Source organism: Cyanidioschyzon merolae, chromosome 5 (genome assembly GCF_000091205.1).
Source record: "Cyanidioschyzon merolae strain 10D DNA, chromosome 5, complete genome".
NCBI lineage: Eukaryota > Rhodophyta > Bangiophyceae > Cyanidiales > Cyanidiaceae > Cyanidioschyzon > Cyanidioschyzon merolae.
The window spans coordinates 382335-403199 of NC_010131.1; the positions used below are offsets into that span (position 1 = coordinate 382335).

General features: G+C 57.0%; 7 protein-coding genes across 7 annotated transcripts, besides 1 other annotated feature; 3 read left to right on the forward strand and 4 right to left on the reverse strand.

Annotated features, from left to right (window-relative positions):
* Window positions 1–940: part of a sequence feature (possible transcribed region) that runs on past the window's edge.
* Window positions 941–1078: 138 nt separating this feature from the next.
* Window positions 1079–3103, reverse strand: CYME_CME141C (similar to GTP-binding protein; the record flags this gene model as incomplete). Its single annotated transcript, XM_005535585.1, has 1 exon — window positions 1079–3103. The coding sequence occupies one exon, from the start codon at window positions 3101–3103 to the stop codon at window positions 1079–1081; it is 2025 nt and encodes a 674-aa protein (XP_005535642.1).
* Window positions 3104–5654: 2551 nt separating this feature from the next.
* On the forward strand, window positions 5655–8090 carry CYME_CME142C (similar to retinoblastoma binding protein 2; the record flags this gene model as incomplete). Its single annotated transcript, XM_005535586.1, has 1 exon — window positions 5655–8090. The coding sequence occupies one exon, from the start codon at window positions 5655–5657 to the stop codon at window positions 8088–8090; it is 2436 nt and encodes an 811-aa protein (XP_005535643.1).
* Window positions 8091–9633: 1543 nt separating this feature from the next.
* On the forward strand, window positions 9634–11703 carry CYME_CME143C (Smt3-activating enzyme E1 C subunit; the record flags this gene model as incomplete). The annotated part of the gene is made up of 1 exon (XM_005535587.1): window positions 9634–11703. The coding sequence occupies one exon, from the start codon at window positions 9634–9636 to the stop codon at window positions 11701–11703; it is 2070 nt and encodes a 689-aa protein (XP_005535644.1).
* On the reverse strand, window positions 11379–12143 carry CYME_CME144C (hypothetical protein; the record flags this gene model as incomplete). Its single annotated transcript, XM_005535588.1, has 1 exon — window positions 11379–12143. One exon carries the CDS (start codon window positions 12141–12143, stop codon window positions 11379–11381), a length of 765 nt encoding a protein of 254 aa, XP_005535645.1.
* Window positions 12144–13040: 897 nt separating this feature from the next.
* On the reverse strand, window positions 13041–14123 carry CYME_CME145C (fructose-1,6-biphosphate aldolase; the record flags this gene model as incomplete). Its single annotated transcript, XM_005535589.1, has 1 exon — window positions 13041–14123. The coding sequence occupies one exon, from the start codon at window positions 14121–14123 to the stop codon at window positions 13041–13043; it is 1083 nt and encodes a 360-aa protein (XP_005535646.1).
* A 1564-nt stretch (window positions 14124–15687) lies between these two features.
* Window positions 15688–18333, reverse strand: CYME_CME146C (polo-like protein kinase; the record flags this gene model as incomplete). Its single annotated transcript, XM_005535590.1, has 1 exon — window positions 15688–18333. One exon carries the CDS (start codon window positions 18331–18333, stop codon window positions 15688–15690), a length of 2646 nt encoding a protein of 881 aa, XP_005535647.1.
* A 943-nt stretch (window positions 18334–19276) lies between these two features.
* On the forward strand, window positions 19277–20503 carry CYME_CME147C (hypothetical protein, conserved; the record flags this gene model as incomplete). The annotated part of the gene is made up of 1 exon (XM_005535591.1): window positions 19277–20503. One exon carries the CDS (start codon window positions 19277–19279, stop codon window positions 20501–20503), a length of 1227 nt encoding a protein of 408 aa, XP_005535648.1.
* Window positions 20504–20865: the final 362 nt, after the last annotated feature.

A 20865-nucleotide genomic window follows, 5' to 3' on the forward strand; every position in this document is an offset into this window, starting at 1 on the left:
GAAAGTTCCACGTCCTATAATCGAATCCGGCCGAGAGACGAATACTCTTGTGTTTGTGCCCATCGGCGAAACCGCATTTCACAGCAGCATGATACGTCCCACGAGCTATACTCCTAAAGACCTCTGTCTTTATTGTCTGTATGGTAAAGGGTCTTGGACTCGGACTTGGGTTATCGAAGCGATCGCTTCCCGTGCAGCGTGCGTCGTCGGTTCGCACGAAGACAGCGTAGACGATTCGCAATTTCTCAACTTGATATCCAGCCTCATTTCGCCTTCTCCTCCTTGTTTCATCATGGATAGCATCGCGTTCCATGAATCCTCTGTCGAGTGCGACGTCGGGCACTTGTGTGTACAGCGCACAGAGCGCTCGCCTATGGGAACGCTCAGAACACGATCGGGAGTCTACGGCAGGGCACTCAGTGCGGGTACAGTGAAGGGTAACAATTGGATCCATCAGTGTCCATCAAGAGCATATACTGAGCGATGCCGTGTGTCCTTACGCGGGACCAGGGGGCTCTTGAAGGAACAGGAGCTGTGGTGGACATATTCCAGCTGCTGACCAGGGTCGTGTGTCGTAGCTGCCAGGGGCGTACCACGGCTGCCACCAGAGAAGACGAAAATGGCAAGTAAGGTGCAGATCGCAACTATTACCCGTGCATCCAGTGTGTTGACGCCGTCCGGAGGCCGAGGCTGTCTCCAGAGCAGACGAAAACGGCTAGTAAAGTGCAGATCGCAACTATTACCCGCACATCCAGTGCGTTGACGTCGTCCGAACGCATCAGAATCGGCACTTGAACGCTGTTATCAACATCCGTCGACTGCTGGCACCGAAGCTGGAGACACAAGTGCGACCGGCTTCATTAAAGCAAAAGCTGCGAGATAGAGAAAGGAAGCAGCACAAGAAACAGTACGCAGAGGCTGGGGCTGATAACAGTTGAACGAGACACAACATTTAGAATACGCCCTAGTTCGAGGTCCGCCTCTATCTCATGGTGATACGCGTAGAGCTACAATCTCCTGGACGGCAACAATTCGAACAGCCAAAGCAGCATAAACCCCATTTTTTTCTGGGATCGCATTAGGAGGAGGCCTTGGTGTTTCGCAACACTTGGCGAGGCGCCCCGAAATATCGTTCTGTCCGCAATTCCGCTAACGCACGTGGAGCGAGAGGCTCCTGCTTCCACACTGTACCGCCGCCAGCAACTCGGACATGCACGGTGCAGGAGCCACTGCCCAGCAGTGCTACCCAGCCGAGACCAGGTATCACGATATCGGCACAAGTTCGTTTCCAGGTACCGTGTTCCACACACATTCGCACAGGTTCTACGGTCGCGAGCGGCACACGCAAGCCACCAGGCCATAACAGGCCGTTCTTCACGGACTGTACGCGATACGTCTCGTTCAGTGCCTTGCTGGCGTCGCTTACATGAACGGTTACCTGCTCGCTGACGTAGGCTGTGAAGAACCAGGGTTTCCCCTCAGCCAGGGCGATATTTACCAAACCGCCCAGCCATAAAGACTTGCCCTGTTCGAGACGATACGTGATACCGCGGAGGCGTCGTCTTGGCAGGATACCTTTCATCTCTGAGATATCTTCGAGACAGAGGAGGTTGACGCGGCGAGGCTCGACGATGCCAGGTGTATCCATGATCACGATGCGCTCGCCGGTTGCGGCATTCTTCAGGGGCAAACGAACCATGCCCAGTGTGGTACCAGGTACAACACTGGTGGTCAGCTCACGCGTCGGTTTTGAGCCGTGGCCAGGATGCCCCCGTATGATGCGATTCAGTAGCGTGCTTTTCCCGACATTGGCGGCACCCATGATGTAAATGTGATCGGTGCGGGATTCTCGAGCAGCGGCCACGAGTCCCTGGACGAAACCCCGGATGCCGAGCCCTCTCTCTGCACTGATGAGGTAGACAGCACGCGGCCGCCGTCGCATCCCCGAAGCTGCACAACGTTTCCAAATCCATTGCATGATGTGGCCGAGTTTCACCGACGAGGGAAGCAGGTCTGCCTTATTGATAACAACCAGTACAGGGCTTTGGGCATTGGCCAGCTGAGAAACCTCCTTCAGCATCGAACTGGACAGATCCAGAATGTCGAGCATGCAAACCACCACTGCGCGCTGTTTTGCCAACGGGGCGAGGATCTCCCGGAATTGCTCCGGGGACATGAGCGTCAGCCCTTTGGCACTGATTTTCGAATAGTGCGTCAGGTGGAAGCACCGTTGACAGACCTTCGACGTCAGCGGTTTCTCGGCGTTTTGCCCTTTCGGCCTCAGGGCCCGTGCGGGTAAGTAACCGGGGGCGTCCGGATCATCATCCTGGAGATGTGCACCGCATCCCGGGCAGGGCAACTGAAGCAGGGCTTGCGTTCCCGGAGTGCCAGCAGCATCGGGACCCTCAGCGGATGACGAATCATCGAGGTGCTCAAGATCTAGCTCCCAGATGCTTGCATCGCGCCCAACGTCGGTGTCGGTCTGCGTCGTGTCGCCGTCCTGCGAAGCGCTGGCGCTCCTGTTCTTGACGTATCTTTCCCAAAACGTATCCGCATCGCCGTATTCAGAGACGTCGAAAGCTCCGGATGCCGCCAAGCGGTCTAGTTCGGCGACCACTTCATCAGGATCGTACAACTGGTACGTTTTCGGCGGGCCCGGCTCCTGGGGCGGCCTCTCCTCTCGGCAAAACGCGTTTCGAATACTCTCCTCGAGGGGGTCTTCACGATCAAACTCCGCCTCAAGCGCTGCGCGGAACTCGTCTGACATGCGACGCTGGAACTCTTCGGAGAAGAATTGCTGCTCGGATTCTTCCGGTGGCTGCGCGTCTTTTCCGGGCTTTGCAGAATTCGGAGGTTCGCTCGCGCAGCAGCGAAGCTGCCGGTACTGGAGATTGTTCACCGGTACTAGTACAGGATAACCGGGTCGCTGTCGAAACCCGACATTGGTCTTCCTGCGTTCAACGCGGAGTAGATGAGTGCTTTTTCGAAGCTCGAGTGCAGCGACACGCGACGCGCTTCGTTGGCAGAACTGAGTGCTCGCGTGCAACGCACCAAGCAGGCATCCAAAAGCACACCGACTGTCAACGTAGTGGCTGGCCCGCATGCTCAGGTCCTCCGGAGGCAGCGCACGCCTTGGGAGCGCTCGTAAAGTTCCGCGCACGAGCTGCAGCGAGCTCGCGCCTATGGATCTGTTCTGCTTGAGAGCAATGTGATGGATGATTTCGATGCTTGCCGTCACCAGTCGTGCTGCTGGCGTCCTGTGTACAAGAGGTGCGCGTAGGCGGCGTCCCAAAAGTGCTATTTTTATGGTCCGGTTCCCCCGAGTTCTCTTGGTGCGCCACGTCGATCAGGGCAAGCCTCAAGGGTTTCGTACACCGAATTTGGAAATCTCTATAATAATGCGGTGCACGTGAGCCCGCGTTCACCACAAACCTGTGCCCTGTGTCGTCAAAAGTTTCGCAGCCGGGCAGCTGGTCGTACTCGGTCTCTGTTCTGTTGCGTCCGTGTAAAGAGAACAAGTGGAACGCGTTCACCACGGTAGCCGTACACCGTGGCGAAAACCTATGGTGTCAAGTCGATCCAGACTCTCCTTAATCGCGCCGTCACTGCTCCACAGTGAGGAATCAGCCGTTCGCACGAACTTGATGTAGTTTCGGAGACCGCAACAATGTTGTGTTCGAAGTGGACGCCTCGTCTGGCTGCCAACGAACAAGGTTCTATTTTGTCCGTATATGATCCGAATTTCTGGAAGTGCGTCGCACAGCGGTGCTGCAGACCAGCCTGCAGCAAAAGCGTTAGCGAAGCAGCGCCCTGGACCCTGTCCACTTGTGCACCTGATTCATGGATGGTGTACGAACGCAGGACCTCTCGATGAACAGACAGCAGCTGTGATGTGGATCGCATTCTGCGACATGACTGAACGTATCGGTAGCTCTAAACACGGTCAGCATCGTGGTCGTTTCCCTGTGTACAACTAAAAGTTACGCATCTGGGAGAATCCGTGTAAATTTATCGATTGCACAGTATTAGAATCTGAAAGAGCGTTCATGATATGATACGTTGGATAGCGTCTCTCCACAACAAATACACATAACCTTCTTGATGGGTGTGCGGAACTTTGCCTATTCGATGCTCATGTCCCTGTGAAGTAAAGCTCGTCTACGCTACGCGTCCTGATTGACGACGCCTCTTCCAGGATCAAGGCCGGCACTGCATCGAACGCGCTTTTGCCATCGTGTGTTGCACAGCGTTTGTGCAGTTCACTGGCGTTTTGTTCTCTGCCCAAATGCCAATCGTGGGCTATACGAAGCAGCAACCGCGAGGAGCGGGAGCCTTCAGTTGGTTGCACCAGATATCTGGACGCCGGGAATGAACTCGTTGGAACTCGCCAGGCGCCATCATCGGGGCTCGCTGTGCTGCAACGTGCATGTTTAGCACGCCTCTGCGCTCGCCGCGGATCATCGATACATCGTTTGGCGCTCCCCGAGTCGACGCCTGCAGGGTCACCGCAAAGCTGCCTCCCTGGACAGAGGAATTCGTTAAACGCGACGTTTTCCATGACCAATCGACTTGCGAAAAGCAAATCCAGGCTGGAGATCAAGTCGAGAGATTTCGATCGGTCTACACTCGCTTCACGACAAGAGGGTGACGCATGTGGCACTAGAAGTGATCGCTGCCACGACTGCATTCTCCCTTCTATACCGTTCTGCATGCAAACACAACTGACGTGAACCTCTTGGAATGTGTCTCGTGGCATGTCACATGTTCGCGTCAAACGCTTTTTGTGCATGGAGACACAGCTATGGGTCTATAGATTCGGAACGGAATCGCTTATCTGACGTGACTGGTTTAGTGAGCCAATCGGCATGAGCTTCTGAAAAGGACGCCTATGGGCGACAACACGCTACATCCATCGCCAAAACAGTGACGCACATTGCTACGTCTACAAGTTGGCTTGAAGCCGAATCATCGAAAAATTGAAGCTTGCATCATTTCATCACGCTACACGTACGGAGACGAGAAAACGGGAAGCTTGCACGTCCGCATCGCACCATGCTATCGGTTATTTCACGAAGCCGAGGTCGATGGCTTTGCGGATCATCTTGATTCCGACGCAATACCGCATTCCAGTGGCATATACTCGAATACATCTCGCCAGGAAGACGACCGAGAACCCGTAAACCCACCGACAGATCCATTCCTCTCGATGGAGACACCTCGAATATCGCACCTCGATATCCAGAAAACCCGTTCGGGAGAAAACGGTACACAGGAACATAGCCAGCAGTTCAGTGCTCTCTTCTGTTCTCTGGTACCGTCGATCGCCGCTGGTGCCGTGGCGCTGCGACAGGCCCCGATCGCGCTACTCAGCGCTAATGCAGCACCATTATCAACATACTTTCTGTTGCAACTTGTGTTGGCTATTCTAGCCAAAGACGGGGTGGACGGCTGTTTCAGGCAAAGTACTAGGAACCTGCAAATCTGTTACAGTTTTCGAGACTAGTTTTGAATAGAATACTTGGGCAATAGCGCGTGGCTTTTCGTTGCGCGATCCTGGGAGCTGTTTGTCAAGCGAACACGAGCGGGGTGGCCCCATAGCGACGACTCTAGACACAGCGTGTGGTACGAGCAGTGTTGGCCAGGAGCGATAAATCATGCCTCGCAAGCGTTCGCGTCTCGATAAGGCTTCTTCTGATATGGGTGCTGGCAAACCCAAGGTCTACACTGGCGCAGAGCGCGTGCCGGCGAAACGAGGTGCGGTAAGCGTTGCGCCGACTCGCCGGAATCAGGCCGGAGAGGCGCACCCCCGAGACGCACAAGGCACGAAGCGGAGCAAGCGTCTCATAACGTCAACACGAGCTTCTAACCTTGAGGACGACATTGAGGATGACTTTGTGTGCTCCGTTTGTGGTTCTGGGCACGACGAGGACCTCCTTTTGCTTTGCGATGGCTGTAACGGGGCTCGACACACGTACTGCTGCTCGCCCCCGTTACTCCAGGTCCCTGAGGGAGACTTTATCTGTCCGGATTGTAATTCGGATCAGCAGTGGAACGCGGCGCCCAGCGCACTGGCGCCTTGTGAGCGCTCAGACAAGCATGCACGAATGCGTTCAAACGCGTCAGAGACTAGGGCACCGGCAATCGCTGCAGCTGCTGCTGGACAAGGCTTTTCATATAACAAACAATTCACTGGCGACAGCGATGCTGGAGAGCGTGTTCCCCAGAGGCCCGCGGTTTCCTCCATGATGATCTCTGGAGACTCAAGGCGTTCGCCTAGTCCGCATATGAGACTGGCCAGTGCGGAGCTTTCGCAAGCTGAGCCTATGCCTGGAGCGCATTTGCGCGAAGCGGATGCCGCTGTGGAGGCCATTTCTCTGGGTACCGCCAGTGACAGCAGGCTGACACTTGCAGAGATCGGTGCACCGCCGGCGTCCTTCCCGTCTCCGCACAGGCGCGCACCTGCGGATACGCTCCGCGAATGCGTCGAGAAGAGCTCTGATAGCGAGTCGGCAGCATCGCAACTCGTCGCAATACAAAGCGCACCCACAGAATCTGAAGGCAAGCTGCGTCACGATTCATTTGCGAGCGCCCAAGTCGTACGGCAGACGACCGTTGTGTCGGCGGAGGGTGCGAGCCCGTCGACAGGGGGCTGCGAGGGATTCCCTGGTCATGCGTTGCCCGCGCAGAGCGAATCCACGGGTCTGACCCAGACCCCAGTGCACGCTGATCTGCATTCCACTGCATCCTCGAATGCGTCTGAACTGGAGACCGGCGCAATCGAAGCCGAACACATCGCTCCGTGCGGTAGCGCTTTGGGAGCAACTGCACGAGCAGGGGGCCAGGTGCCTGCCGCGACTGGCCCTGCTGCCGAACTCGTCTTGCAAGCGCCATCAACGCTGTCGAAACGGCCATCTATGCAGATGCCGTTGGCGCATCCAGGGAGCATGGTGGCAGTCGGCGATGCCCCGGAGCACCAGACATATGAGCGACATGCGGTAGACCTCGACTCTGTGGCAACCGAAACGCTTTTGAAAGACACGGGAGCTTTGGTATGCGTGGAAAACTCGTCCATATCATCGAATAGCGCTGTCCAGCTTGACAGCTCAGTTGACGCGACGCAAGTTTCCTCCAAGCCGGATTCGGCGGCCATTTCTGTGGAGGGCGTGCGACTGCGCGATTCCCTTGGGCGAGAGTCGGACGGCGCTGCCGCGTCACTGGGCCAAGCATCAGACGCAGCATCTCAACCAGAAACTGCGTCTCGGCTAGTTCGCAGCGTGCCAAGTAGTGCGGCCGGTCGTCCGGCTCGCCGCATCATGCCCCGGGTTGGTGAAGCCTTTCAGGTCCCCGAAGCCGCAATACCTGCCGACTTTCCAGATGGCGAGCAACGCGGATACGCAACCGACAGCGAGCGTATAGCGAGTCTCGAGGCGTTGCGAAAACAGATTCAGCGGCATATTGAAACGTACCTGGAGAAACCTGGCTCGGTATACTGGTATGCGGGAAAGATACCCGAGGCGCAGCTGCGTACCTACCTAGAAAAATGCAGCGCATTTATTGAAAAGCGCTGGGGTCTACCGGCGACCGCTGAACAGGAATTTGTGCTCCACTGCATTCTACACGAGAACAACTATGATGTGGACGCTGCCTATGTCGTGGTCACTGAGACCGAGCGTTTGGCTCCACAGGCGGTGGATCCCACTTGCTGGACCAGTGAGGATCGTTCTTTATTTGCGCGAGGGATTTTCGAGTACGGCAAGCAGTTTTCCCTCATCCAGCGTTATTTGCTCCCGCATCGTCGCGTACAGGATCTAGTGCGCTATTATTTCCGAAAATACAAGCAACTGGTGGAGCAGCAAATGAATAGTGCTCAGATGGAGTTTGGCTATCTCTATGACACTGGCGAGGAGCCGGTACCACATGCTCGGCCCTTTCCCAGCTGCGTCTTTGTTAACATGTTGCGAATGCAGGCGCGGACGGCAGGCGATGGATTTCCCTTTCCCGGATGGTTTCGCCAGCACCTGGTGGCGGTTCGCGAAATACGTCGCCTGCGCACCGTGGAGGCCCTAGGCCGCAGCTTTACTGCCCGCTGAAGCACGCGATTCATCAACGCTTGCCGGATGAAAGCCAACGATGGCCTCCTGCTCCGTCATGCACACCATTCGTGCTGTTTGCTGTGGCAGTCGAGGGTTCTCTGTATCCCTGTACACAAGAAACGTGGCGCACGGTATGCCATGGTAGTGGATGCCCGTCCAGCAGCCGATCCCCGAGGGTGGTTCGCAGCGGCTGTGCACCCGTCCTGATCGAAGGGCGCTGCGATGCGCATGGACTCTGGGAGATTCATCCCAAAATAAACATATTTGAATCATGCGTGTCTCGCCTCGCTACATGCACGGCGAGGCGCGCGCGCATGCCGCTTCGGCGTGCATCGACGATGCAGGATGCCTACGTCGCATTCGAAGCTTCCAGATGCATGAGCGTTCCCGGGGACCAAGGCAAAGATTCTGTTGCTTTCGTAGACATTTCTGCATTCGCTGAACTTTATCGCAGTGTTCCTGAATGGAATGGAGGCCTGCTCGATTCGACCAGTATATGAATGCGAAGCGTCACGCGATGTCGTGCTGGTCGATGAGGATGTATAGCGCACCGCCGCCTTGCGGCAGGCGCATTCGCCCCTGCTCAGTTTGGAGCTGATTCAGGGCAACGCTGCTATGGGCGACACGTACGCAGGATCTGAGCATTTGGTGCTTTGATTTACTTCGAGAATAAGGGCACATTCGAGTTGGAGAAAGAGGCTGGTTCGCGCTGTCGCACCACCACCACCACCACCGCCACCGCCACCGCCACCGCCACCATCGCCAGCAGCAGCAGCGTGCATTCTGTGCTCAGGAAGCGTGCGTTGACGCACAAGCCACGGCACAGCGCGGGAACATCGAATAAAGCTCCGAGAAGCTCTTCATCCAGGGGATGGGCAGCAGGCCCATGCGATACCGCACCTGTGCGCGCTTCAACGTGTTTGGCCTGCGGCAGCGCTGGTTCACCGAAGCGACCCTGGCGCGTATACTGTCAACCGAGGATGTTGCTGGTGCGGCGGCTGGCGCCTTCTGCACCCACTGGTACCAATGCTGCGCGGATTCCGCCGCCTGCAGAAGCGCTTCGCCTCATATCGAGGTCTTTGATGTAGGTAGCGAATCCTGGAATGGTGGCACACTCTGCAGCGCTCGCGTCCCAGCGGGATTTTGGATATCACATCAGCTCTCGTCGATACCGTGCACCGGGTACTTGGACTTACCCAATGCCAGCGGATACCTGACGAGATCGTGAAGGCACCAGCGCTTCCTAATACGGGCATAAATACCGTCCCAGAGAAGGGCGCTATGTAGACGCGTCATCCTTCTGAATGATCAGGAACCCGTTCCAGCGTTCGGTAGTCGGGTACCAGTCCTGAGCATGACGGTGCGCCTGCAGTCACGTGGCGACATGTTGGCCAGCATCACCGGCAGCGATACGTCGCGTAAAACGCACCACTTGTCCATATCGCCACACTTGAGCCACTGTAATCGAGAGAGGGTGCGTCGGCTGTCGTTCCTGGCGGCTCGTCTCTCGAGCTGGGCCTGGACTCGAGACCTGTTTCCGATGCTCGTTGATAGTCGTGCGACCATGGAGCCGAGTACGCGAGCACAGCCCTGTGTGTCGTCTTTGGAGTCGCTGTCAGCGCTGCGGGTTTTGCTCGTGGGCGCCGGCGGCATCGGTTGCGAGCTCGCCCACGGTCTCGTCCAGCTCGGGGTGGGCTGTCTTCATCTCGTTGATCTGGACCGGGTGGATGCCTCGAACCTGAACCGGCAGTTTTTGTTCCGGCGTTCGGACATTGGTCGGCTCAAAAGCGAGGCGGTGGTGGCGAACCTCGGCCGGACGCTGCCCGGCCAGGGACTCGAGTTGGTCGCTCACGCAGGTGATGTTCGGGACACAACAAAGTTTTCATGGAACTTTTTTCGCTCTTTTGATGTTGTGCTGAATGCGCTGGACAACCTGGAGGCTCGCCAACACGTGAACAAGATGTGCATAGCCACCCGGAGGCTCCTGATCGACACTGGCAGTGCTGGTTACCTGGGTCAGGTCGTGCCCATCCTGCCGGGGGTCAGTGAGTGCTACCAGTGCACACCCAAGTCGGGAACGCGTCAGTTTGCGGTTTGCACGATCCGCTCCAATCCCGAAAAACCAGCGCATTGTGTTGCCTGGGCAAAACATCTCTTCAACCATCTTTTTGCACCAGAGTCAGCGGCTGAGTCCATGCTCAGCGACTTGGACTGTCGATGGGACGGTCAGGAGACACCTGCGGCGTATACTGTTCGGTTATTGAGGTTCTTATTCGTGGAAGAGGTGACACGACAAGCCGCGATACGGCAGGAGGCGGGTGAACAACGACGACCTCGACCATTGGAGGGCGCGCTGCTCGACGACCTCGAGACGCTGACTCAACAGCAACAGCAGCAGCAACAGCAACAGCAACAGCAGCAGCGCCTAGAGGCACTAGATGAGCGATTTGCGCAGCAGACCAGTGCCTGGGATGTCTCTACGTGTTTAGCGGTTCTCAATGAGGTGGTTCCGCGACTATGTAGCTGCTCGAAACCTCGCACCTTTGATAAGGATGATGCTGAGGCGTTGGCGTTCGTCACAGCCATGAGCAACTTACGCGCACACTGCTATCGGGTAGAGCCGCTGCAGAGCCCTTTCGAAGTCAAAGGTATTGCCGGTGGAATCGTACACGCGATCGCTGCCACGAATGCTATGGTGGCTGGGCTAGCACTCACGGAGCTCTGCAAATGGCACCAACTGGTGCAGCGGACAGATAACGCCACTGACTTGAAACGCGCGCGAAGTGTACTCCGCTGCGTCTTTGTGCTGCGAACACCAACCCCATCCCGAAGTCGCTCTGAATCCGTGCTGCTGCTGCCAGAAGCGCTCGCAGCGCCCAACAAAGATTGTTCCATATGCTCCCGCGGCAAATTAGCCATCGCGTTGACCAGCGCCCTAACGCAGGTTACGCTCGGGCAATTCATACGCGAGTGCTTGCACGGTCAGCTTGGTATCGGTACAGAAGCCGCGCTTCTGATTGGCCTCTGTACACGAGACGCGCGCGGTGAACCCTGCGTTGCGCTTTTGTATGAGGACCCGGACCCTGCGGATGCGATCACCGCACTGGCGAACGGCGACTCGCCTAAAGATATCGGCAACAACAACGACGATGACGATGATGATGAAGACGAGCGATGCTTATGGCGTGCAAACTGCGAGAGATCTCTGGCGTCGCTTGGAGTCGAAGCATCGGCGGAGCTGCAGATCGATGCCGTCCAAAGAAAAGAAGAACATGGGACGCAGTTTCAGCGACTGCGTTTCGATGTGTATCTGGTGCCCGGCACTGAGAACACTGCTGCGACAGAAACAAACTGGCGCATCCTCGAAGGCAGCAGCATCGGTGAGTGGGAAACCCTTCCTCTGCCGTCGTCAAATGATCCGGATAATGAGCGCGATGAGAATAAGAGCAGCAGACCGGACTCGGAAGTTGACCTCATCGAAATCGACGCAACTGACTCGGAAACAATGGCTCCCGCTGAGGATGCTGCCGAAGCCTCCATTCCGCGAAAGCGGTATCGAGCGTCGACCGAATCCCCCGACGCGGATACCGTGCTGCTCATTGACCCGTGACCAGATGAAAAATCGTCTTTTTGCGCTGCAAACGAGGCCTGTGAACTGATCGCTTTATCGTTGACTTGCAACTTGGCGAAACCGGCGATTTGTGCAAGCGTGTTGCTTCTAGATCTGATGGTGAAGGACGAGAAATACGTTAGTGAGCCCAAGCATCGAACGAGCGGAGGAGTCTCTGATCGACTCGCACCTGAGCACGCGCTCCCTTCACCCATGGACGCTTTGAACATAGATCCATTGGTAATAGAAAAACAGGAGCAAACGGATATGATTTTCGGATGGAATTGCGTCTGAGCGTTTGCTCCTTGCACCTGCACGCGCGTCCAGTATGGATCCAGTGGCAATAGGGAATCGAGAGCAAACCGACATCGTTCTAGAGCAGATGAATGCTGCCGACGTTCCGCCGTGATCTCGGTGCGTTGTCGACGCCTCTGGGGCATAGCGCGAGCCTCGGAGTGCTGACGCTTGCCCCGCGTTGATCACGACGAGGTCACTTGCCATGGTGCACATTCTGGTTCGCAGCTGACCTGCAGATTCGTTTAGCGGATCGTACGTACTATGCATAGGTCGAGCAGGTAGCGTTGGCGGCTTCATACGCGACTGTTTTCCGAGCACCTGACCTGCTGCATCTGGACGAGGCGCGTTGCATTCGCGAGCGTCTCTCGGTACCGTGGAATGGTCCTCAGAGCGCGTTTCGCTGTATGTTCGCAGTGGAGGAAGCTCGTGCTGAACGCGCTCCCTACGCTGCACAGGACGACTAGCGGCGTTTTCGGAGTCAGTGCAGCTGCCGTGGCGCTTGGTTTCCCTGTTGTTTGCGCTGGTGTTGCTATTGTCTCTCCTGCAAAGATTCGGAAAGCCGCTGCCATCGCTAGGAGTCCTGGACGCTCAAACTGGTGCGGTATACGTCCAAGACGAAGGTGCAGGTCGCGTGTACGCCTCAGCATCAGACCTGCAGTCATATTCGGTGTACACGCGCGTCGGGTTGCCTTCGGATAACGCTAGGGAGCGAGGTTCTCAGCGGGCGTTGGGGCCGGGCCCCTGCTCGACAGCGGCGCATACCAAAGTCGTGAACACTCGTGAGGTGTCGGATCTCCCGCAGGGCGCGAGTCGCAGAACCCGGACCGTTCGTTCTGACAAGATTCCGCCGACGCTACCTCATATAAACTAGACGCGATTCCAATCATTTTACGGATGGCGCTCGTCGATCGCGTGCTCTGCAGTATCCCTTTCGAGTGTGCAGGTCCCGTCCTTTGCATTCTGCCGGCAACTAACGACTTTCGATCGACTCGCTGGATCATGTTTCGTTCCCCCCCGGAGTGTACATGTCTGACCAACCCTCAGTACTTGTAGTCCTTCACATACAGCGATTCCTGGCTGGCACCGTCGGCGTCCACGAGTTTCCCGAGTTGCGCCTGGCCGTTCGCTCGACAACGTTTCAGAAACGCCTCCTGTGCTGCCGCCACATTCGCCGGATTGCCACTCCAGGCCTTGAGGCAGGACTGCTGCAACGCGCGTCCGTAGCTGAAGCTCAGCGCCCATGGTCTCGAGACGTTCTTCACATTGTTGATGGCGGCGAGGTTTTGCGTTGCTTCGATTTCACTCTGGCCGCCGGATAGAAACACGATTCCTGGCACCGCCGGAGGTACCGTGCGCGATAGCGTACGTACCGTGTAAAAGGCGATCTCAGCGGGTGTCGCTGCGGGTTTGTGCTCTGCTCCTGGCGTCGTCATGGCTGGCTTTAGGAGCGTTCCCTCCAGAAGCAGATTCTGGTCTTGGATGGCTTTGTAGACTGCTGCCAGCACCCGCTCCTGTGCGGCCGCCGCCTGCTCGATCGTATGCGACCCATCCATGAGGACTTCGGGCTCGATGATCGGCACCAGACCTGCCATCTGTGAAATAGCACCGTAGCGTGCAAGCGTGTGCGCATTCTCCGTGATCGCCTGCTGTGACGGGCAACCTGTGGCGGGATCGATCTTCAAGACCGCACGCCACTTGGCGAACCTCGCACCCGCCTCGTAATATTTCTTAGACCGCTCCAACAGACCATCAAGGCCAAGTGTTGCGGTCTCGCCGTCGGTTCCTGGTAGCGGCGTGGTGCCCTTGTCGGTTTTGATGCCAACGATGATCCCTTTCTCTCGCAGTAGGTCACAGAGCTGTTTCTTCCCGTCGGTCGTTTTCGCGAAAAGAGTTTCCTCGAATGTGATGACACCACTGATGAACTCCTCAATACCTGGAGTGCTGAAGAGAAGCTCTCGATACGCAGTCCGGTTCGCTTCGTTGTTCTCCACCTGGATGCTGCTGAAGCGTTTCCCAATGGTGCCAGTGCTTTCGTCGGCAGCCAGGATGCCTTTCCCGGGCGTTACGATTTTTTTCGCTGTTTCAATCAGCTCTGCAGCGTAAGGTGACCAGTGTTCCGGCATTGCGTATTCTTGCTTGGGTCGTGCTCAGTAGGCAAGAAAACACGACGTTGTCCTCGTCCTTGTCGTCGTCACAACCGTACGCTGTATATCGCAGGAATTCGACACGAGTCCGCGATTACGCGTGTGGAGCGCACGGCGCCGTTGCGTCGTCGCAATCCATCACTGCGCTTCGTCGATCGACGCCTCGCGAGGAGAGCAGCGGCCTGGAGCGCGTCTCGTGACAAGCGTGACAGCGTGCGGTGCCTGCATGATCGCGCGCGCGCCTCCTGTCGCCTGATCTGATCGGGCACCTCGATGGTTCCATTGATGGATGTGGATGCGAGTTGCACCTCAACATGCGTGTCCGTATTTCTCCGTGCGTGCTTGCCGATGATTCCATTGATGTATGTGGATGCGAGTTGCACCTAAACATGCGTGTCCGTATTTCTCCGTGTGTGCTTGCCGATGATTCCATTGATGTATGTGGATGCGAGTTGCACCTAAACATGCGTGTCCGTATGGATCCGTACCTGTAGGATCGGATCTGATCGCCTCTCTGCTGCCATCGACCGCGCGTCCATGCTCGGCGGAGGCTCGATACCGCGCCAAGCCCCGATCAACATTCCAAGAGCTCTAGTCCCAATTTCTAGGTATAGCAGAAAGGCATCAATACAAGCGAGTTTACGTTGCCTATCGACGGGAAGAAGCCTGTTTCGCGGAGCAGCCGCGCGTCTAGCGAAAAACATGGAAAATCTTCCCCTGCGGCCGGAAAACTACGGTGCACTGCCTGTGACTGGTTGTAGACCGATCCGAATCGGTGGCATTTTTGACGACTACGCTTCTTGAACGATTCCAGGTATGGAGGTTCTGCGCTTCCCACACGCCCTCCAGGCGCAATGCGACTCTGGACGCTTCTCTCTTCGCGCGCACGGGCCAAAGTGCACGGGCACTCGAATTCGCGGGAGTGAAGCACGCAAGCGCGCGACCGCTTCGCCCTATTGCAAGTGGCTGAGAAGCTCGCAGACGCGAGGCAACCTTTAGACGGTCATGCATAGCCTAGGGTGATCGATACCGTACCGATGCGAGCGCAGAAAAAAATACACAACGGCCCGTGCCAATTCCCGGCGGGTGTCGCGACCAACAAGTCTCGCACGCTCCGCGTCGCTTCGTAGGGTCACGCATCCGTACCTGACCACAGCATGTACAGGGATTCCGCGCACGGCACGCATCCTCGAACTAGATGGTGACAGGCAGCTAAGCGTAGCTGTTTGGTAACCACGCATTCCGAGTTTCGCCACCGGGAACACCCACCGGCACTTGAAACCAAGGCACGAGTCGCAAACCCGAACGATGGTGCCTTTTCCCAAGACCGATTGCGTTACTTGCTGAGCGCGTACCGTCTAGCGCGCTTCATACGCGTGCTCAACCAGTAGACTGCAGTCGATGCTGCATGCAGAGAATGGGCAGCAGCGGCCGCAACGGCGCTGAAGAACGCGAGGTCGCGACCTGTGCAGCGTCGCACCGCGGGCCACGACTCGCGAGATAACGAAGCACCGAGCAACACCACGTCCTCGTGTACGGCTGCTTAGACTTGCGCTGGCGGAACCGGTTGCTGCTGCTGTTGTTGTTGTTGTTGCGTCAAATGCCCCAAGATATCACGTAAATAGCGGAGTCGCTTGACCAATTCGGGACAGTTGGGAATCGCATGAAGCCGAAGTTGGATACGTCGCCCGAGTTTGTCGCGGTACGTCACAATACCGTGGCCTGCCGACAACACCAGCTGTGTTGTGTCGAAAAAGTCGACCTGAATCACACGGTTGCTCAGCCGAAAGATCATTGCATGGCGCGTTCGCATCCAGCGCTTGAGGTAAATCGGCCGCTGGACTGCAGCAGCAGCACCTGCGCTACCCGGAACGGTACCCTGCGCCACTGGCGGCTCCTGGCCAGGCGGCTGGTGTTCATCCAGGTGTTGGCGGAAATGCCGCAGTAACGTTACCTTCTTACGCAGGCTCTCTCGATGGTCATTCCAGGTGAAAATCTGCCAGTCGTCGTAGCTTCCAAACGCCAAGCGTTTTCGCTCCACATACTCGATCGCACTGGCATCGCCGCCCGCATGCAGCATGATTTTGGTTGCATCGTTGAAATAAACCCCGTAATCACCATTCGAAAGCTGATACCCAACACCGTACTTGGAGGTGTAATCCACCCATTTGCAGATCCAGACTTCGGGTGGCGTGGTCTTGCAGTCGGCTGGCAGGTCGCCCATATGAACGGTGCGCGTCGGATCCGCAATCTGGAACGGCGACGCGAGCACACCGCCTCCGCAGGCACCTCGCTGGTCACCCGCTTGCGCGCAGGCAGCGCTCGAGGCACTACTTCGAGACTGAGCCCCAGAGCGCGCTCCAGGGGGTCCCAGTACCTCCGATGGCGATGCACTGCGAGCAGCCGAGGTCGGGATCATGGCCTCTGGCGGCAAGCGTGCAAAGCTCGTGGCTAGTTCGTGCTGGGCGCGTCTGAGCATGCCCCGCTCCTCCTCATCCATATCGGCTGCGTCCCAGTGGCCGCCAGCATCGTTTCCCGCTGCCGCAATGATCTGTCGATCGTGCCGACTGGCGCTCTCGCATGCGGGCGGAGGCATTGCACACGCACGCGCGCCGCTCATCGGGGTCAGGTTGGCGCTGCCGTCCGTGTGCATGCGTTCGGCAGTGGTGTGTGCTGGCGCTTCTGCGGTACCAAGCTCCATACGCTCCAGCAGGTGCACGACACCAAGGGCATTCCCAGGCGCTGAACCTGCATGCGGCTTCTCCAGTGCTGCGACCGGCCCGGTGCCTGTATGCTTCTTCGTGAACGGATTTCGCGGAAAGGTTCCCTTTTGAGTGATGCCCTGTACCGCAGGGAGGTTTCTCTCTCGTGCAGAGGTACTTGAGCAAGCCTGTTGTTGCACGCTCTGAGCCGCACTGGGAAACCGGGGGCCCGTCGCGCCATCCGCGCTGTCATGATACCGCATACCAGCTGCTTGGACGGCCCCAGACGCGAAATCGAGACCTATTTCTGCGAGTGTTGGTTCCTCATCGAGCGCCTTGCGCGGCAAGCAACGGGGCACAGGGCCTTGCATGAACTCGCTGCACCAGATATCAGAGAGCTGGGGCCGGCCCTCTGGCGCTGCATTCAGGATGGACACAATGAGATCACGAGCGGGGCGGCTAATCTGTACCTGCGAAGGGAACGTATAGATGTTGGCCTTGATCCGTTTGTAGGTTGTCTTCACATCCGCGGTCTCGAATGGCGGCTTGCCAATCAACATGGTGTAGAGAACGACCCCGAGACTCCAGATATCAACCTCGTAACTGTGTCCGTTCTTGCCGCACAGGATCTCCGGTGCGATGTAGTTCGGGGTGCCGCACATGGTCCGCTTGCGCTCATTATCGTACTCGAGCTTTGCCGCGAGGCCGAAATCTCCAATTTTGATCTGCAAATCGCTGGTCAAGAATAGGTTCCCGAGTTTAATATCGCGGTGGATGACGCGATTGCGATGCATGTACTCCACCGCCTCCAGGATTTGCATCATAAAGTAGCGGCACTCGGGTTCCGTCAGACGTTTGCGTCGTTTCAAAAGTTCCATCATGCTCTGTGCGTCGCACAGCTCGAGTAAAATGTAGACGTGATCCTCGTCCTCGAAAAAGTGCTCGAAGCGCACAATATGCGGATGTCGCAACGATCCATGGATTTGGATCTCGCTCCGAAGTTTCTGGCGAGCTCGCAGCTTCGTCACGGTGCTCTTGTCAATAATTTTTCCAGCGTAGACGCGCTGCGTGCGCGCATCCGTCATTTCGTAGCATTTCGCAAAGCCGCCTTTGCCGAGGAAACGGCCGCGAATATACGTTGCCACAACCGGCCCGAGAATGTAGCCACTGCCGTCGCTTTGCTCCGTGTTGGAGGTGTCCAGATTCTCCTCAGTGCGCTCATTTCCAGCAGCTCGCTTCCGAATGCGCTGTCGCTCTTCAATGATCGCAAAAGCCTGACGCTCAGCTGCGCCGCGACCCGCACCAGGCGAAGCAGCAGCGGCACTCGAACCCGTGGGAGAGTCGACCACTGCCCTCACCCGCCCGGAACCAGCTTCAGGCCCAGTGCGACCACCGCGCTGGGATGTCGGTGTGCTGCCTGTGGTAGCTCCAGCGTTAGCGCCACTGCCACCGCCGCCGCCACCTGTTCGGAGGCCCAAGAAAGCCATCAAGCTCGTTTGAAAGTACGCCGGAGGTCAAATATTCGGCTAAAAAGAAGGAACACCAAACGTTTGTGTCGCGTCCGAGACCCTTGGACGATTCGATGTATGTTCTTCGTTGGAGTCACTCGTATTCAGAAACTGTTCGGAAGGCAAGCGCCGTCTAGTGAGCAAATACGCTGCGTACGCTTGCGTCTAGTACTCCAAGTCTGACGCAGCGAGCACCGGATGCAACGTCCTGAAACGGCTCCCGCGACGCACCCAGAGATCCGCGCATGCGATCGCCTCATCGCCCGCCTCGGGCGCGACGCAATCGTGCAACGCTCGGTGCGTCACGCGCGCACAGCCAGCGCACCCATCCCTGATTTCGTTTCGCAGCAGGAAGCGGATGCATACGTGGCGGCGATGCTGCAGCAGGCGTTGCAGGAGCTGTACGTTGAAAATATGGACATAAACGGACGGAGCAGATCGAAGCTGAATTAGGGATGAAGCCTTACATCCATACACATCTCTTTACTTCATTGGAAAGCGATGCACATCCTGTGTGCCTCCGGTCATCAACGCCTGCTTCACGAAACGGATGATTCGGACGGACGGGCGATGACGCTGCCACGAACGCTCTTGGATTTTGGGTACTTGAATCCGCAGGTATCCTGTGTGGCTTGTTTCGTTCTTGCATGGATGCAGTGGCCTTCCTTGTTGCGGGCGCTTGCGCTTTTATGTAAAGAGCTACAAGCACGGTCGTCACTGTAGGGCTGGCGGGTCCTGAGTCACCGATTCAACCGTTTCTGGAACTGGTCCAGCGGCCTGACAAACCGCACCCGGAAACTTGCTCCACAGGACTTGCACCTGGTCGGTCGGTCGGTCGGTCGGTCGGTCGACAGCGGTGCCTACACGTTACGCCAAACACGCGCGATATCCCTGGCGCGAGCTCGTTCAATAGATTGTCGCGATGGTACTGAGCGGTTTCACGCGGTTCCGCTCGCAGCTTGTTCTGGGAGTGCTATGCATCGCTTGGTTCTGCTGCAGCGCGCTAATCATTCTATGGACAAAGTATCTGCTTTCAGGGGGTGCTATCGTGCCTGCCACTCGTGATCAGCGCCCGCTTTTCCCCTTTCCCTTGTTGATAACGCTGTCGAACAACACTGGTTGTGCACTGATTGGCGCGGGGCTTGTTCTGGGGAGCTGGCTGCGTAGCAACCTGCACCGCGGCGAGCCTGTGCCATGGTCGCCACCGGTTCGATGGCCGACGGGCCCACGTTGGTGGCGGTTTCTCGTGGCAATTGGCGCGTGTACCGCGCTGGAAATAGGCTGCGCCAACTGGTCCCTGCAGAAGCTCACGGTAGCCTTCAGCACGCTGCTCAAGTGCACCGCACCTTTATTTGTGCTTTTCTGGTCGATTTTGCTCGGCATCGAATTGTTCAGCTGGGTAACTCTCGGATCGCTTTTCCTGATGTGCATGGGTGCAGCGCTCATGACAACTGGAGACTCGCTGCAATTCTCAATAGTCGGGGCTACGGTTTTGTTGGCAGGAATCGCATTAGGTGGATTTCGCTGGGCGCTAAGCCAGGTGATTCTGCAGAGAACTGTACGTGATGGTTCTGCGGACCCAGCGACGAAGACGGCTCAACAGACACGAGTCGACAAAAGATTGACGCCTTTGGAAGCAGTCGTCCTTCTGGCACCTGTAACGGCGTTTTTTCTGGCACCGGCTGTCTATTTGTTGGAGCTGCGTCCGCTCTGGGAGTCGCTTCGAGGTCCATCGCGAGAGACGAGCGAGATCTTGGCGATTTTCGGCTCCCTTGCTGGTATCGCTGGTCTCGTTTTTGTACTCTTATGGCTCGAGTATGCGATTGTCCAGCGAACCTCTTCGCTGGCAATCTCCGTAGTGAGCATCATGAAGGAATTGCTCACGATTCTTGCGGGGATGGTGACGTTCGGGGACCATGTCGGATGGCGAAGTTTTCTGGGTCTGGCGCTTTCGCAGGGCGGATTCCTGGCTTTTCTGCGACACCGGCAGGGCTGGCTCCAGCGAACCCCGGATACAGATGCACCCAGCGAGAACAGCTCTGTCTCGCAACTGGTGCCGACGCAGCCCAGAGATCACCTGGCGCCGTCGGAAGTCATCGAAGCCTCCGATGAACCACACGCCGTTTTGCTGGATGTGTCGATGCCCTGATGAGTTTGCGTCTACTCATGACGGTTTCTCTGTATGAGATGCTGTTGGTCCGGCGGCTTCCATTGCTAGAGCAATGACAGCCTCGAAAACAAGCTGTAAAACGCCGGCGATACGAGGTTTCACTGATTGGCAGGTTGTTCGTGATCATCGCGCACCGGACGCGGGGATTGGTTGACGACGTTGAGGATACCTTAGTGTCTGTGCGGAGGCATTATTCTGTCAGATTGTGCAGCTATGTATTGTGAGAACGATCTGGTCTCGTGCGTGGCAACAGGGACTTGGTGAAACCAGAACCTCAGCGTGACAACTGAAACAAGTACGCTGGCACATGAACGGTACCATAGACTCCGCGATAGGTCAAT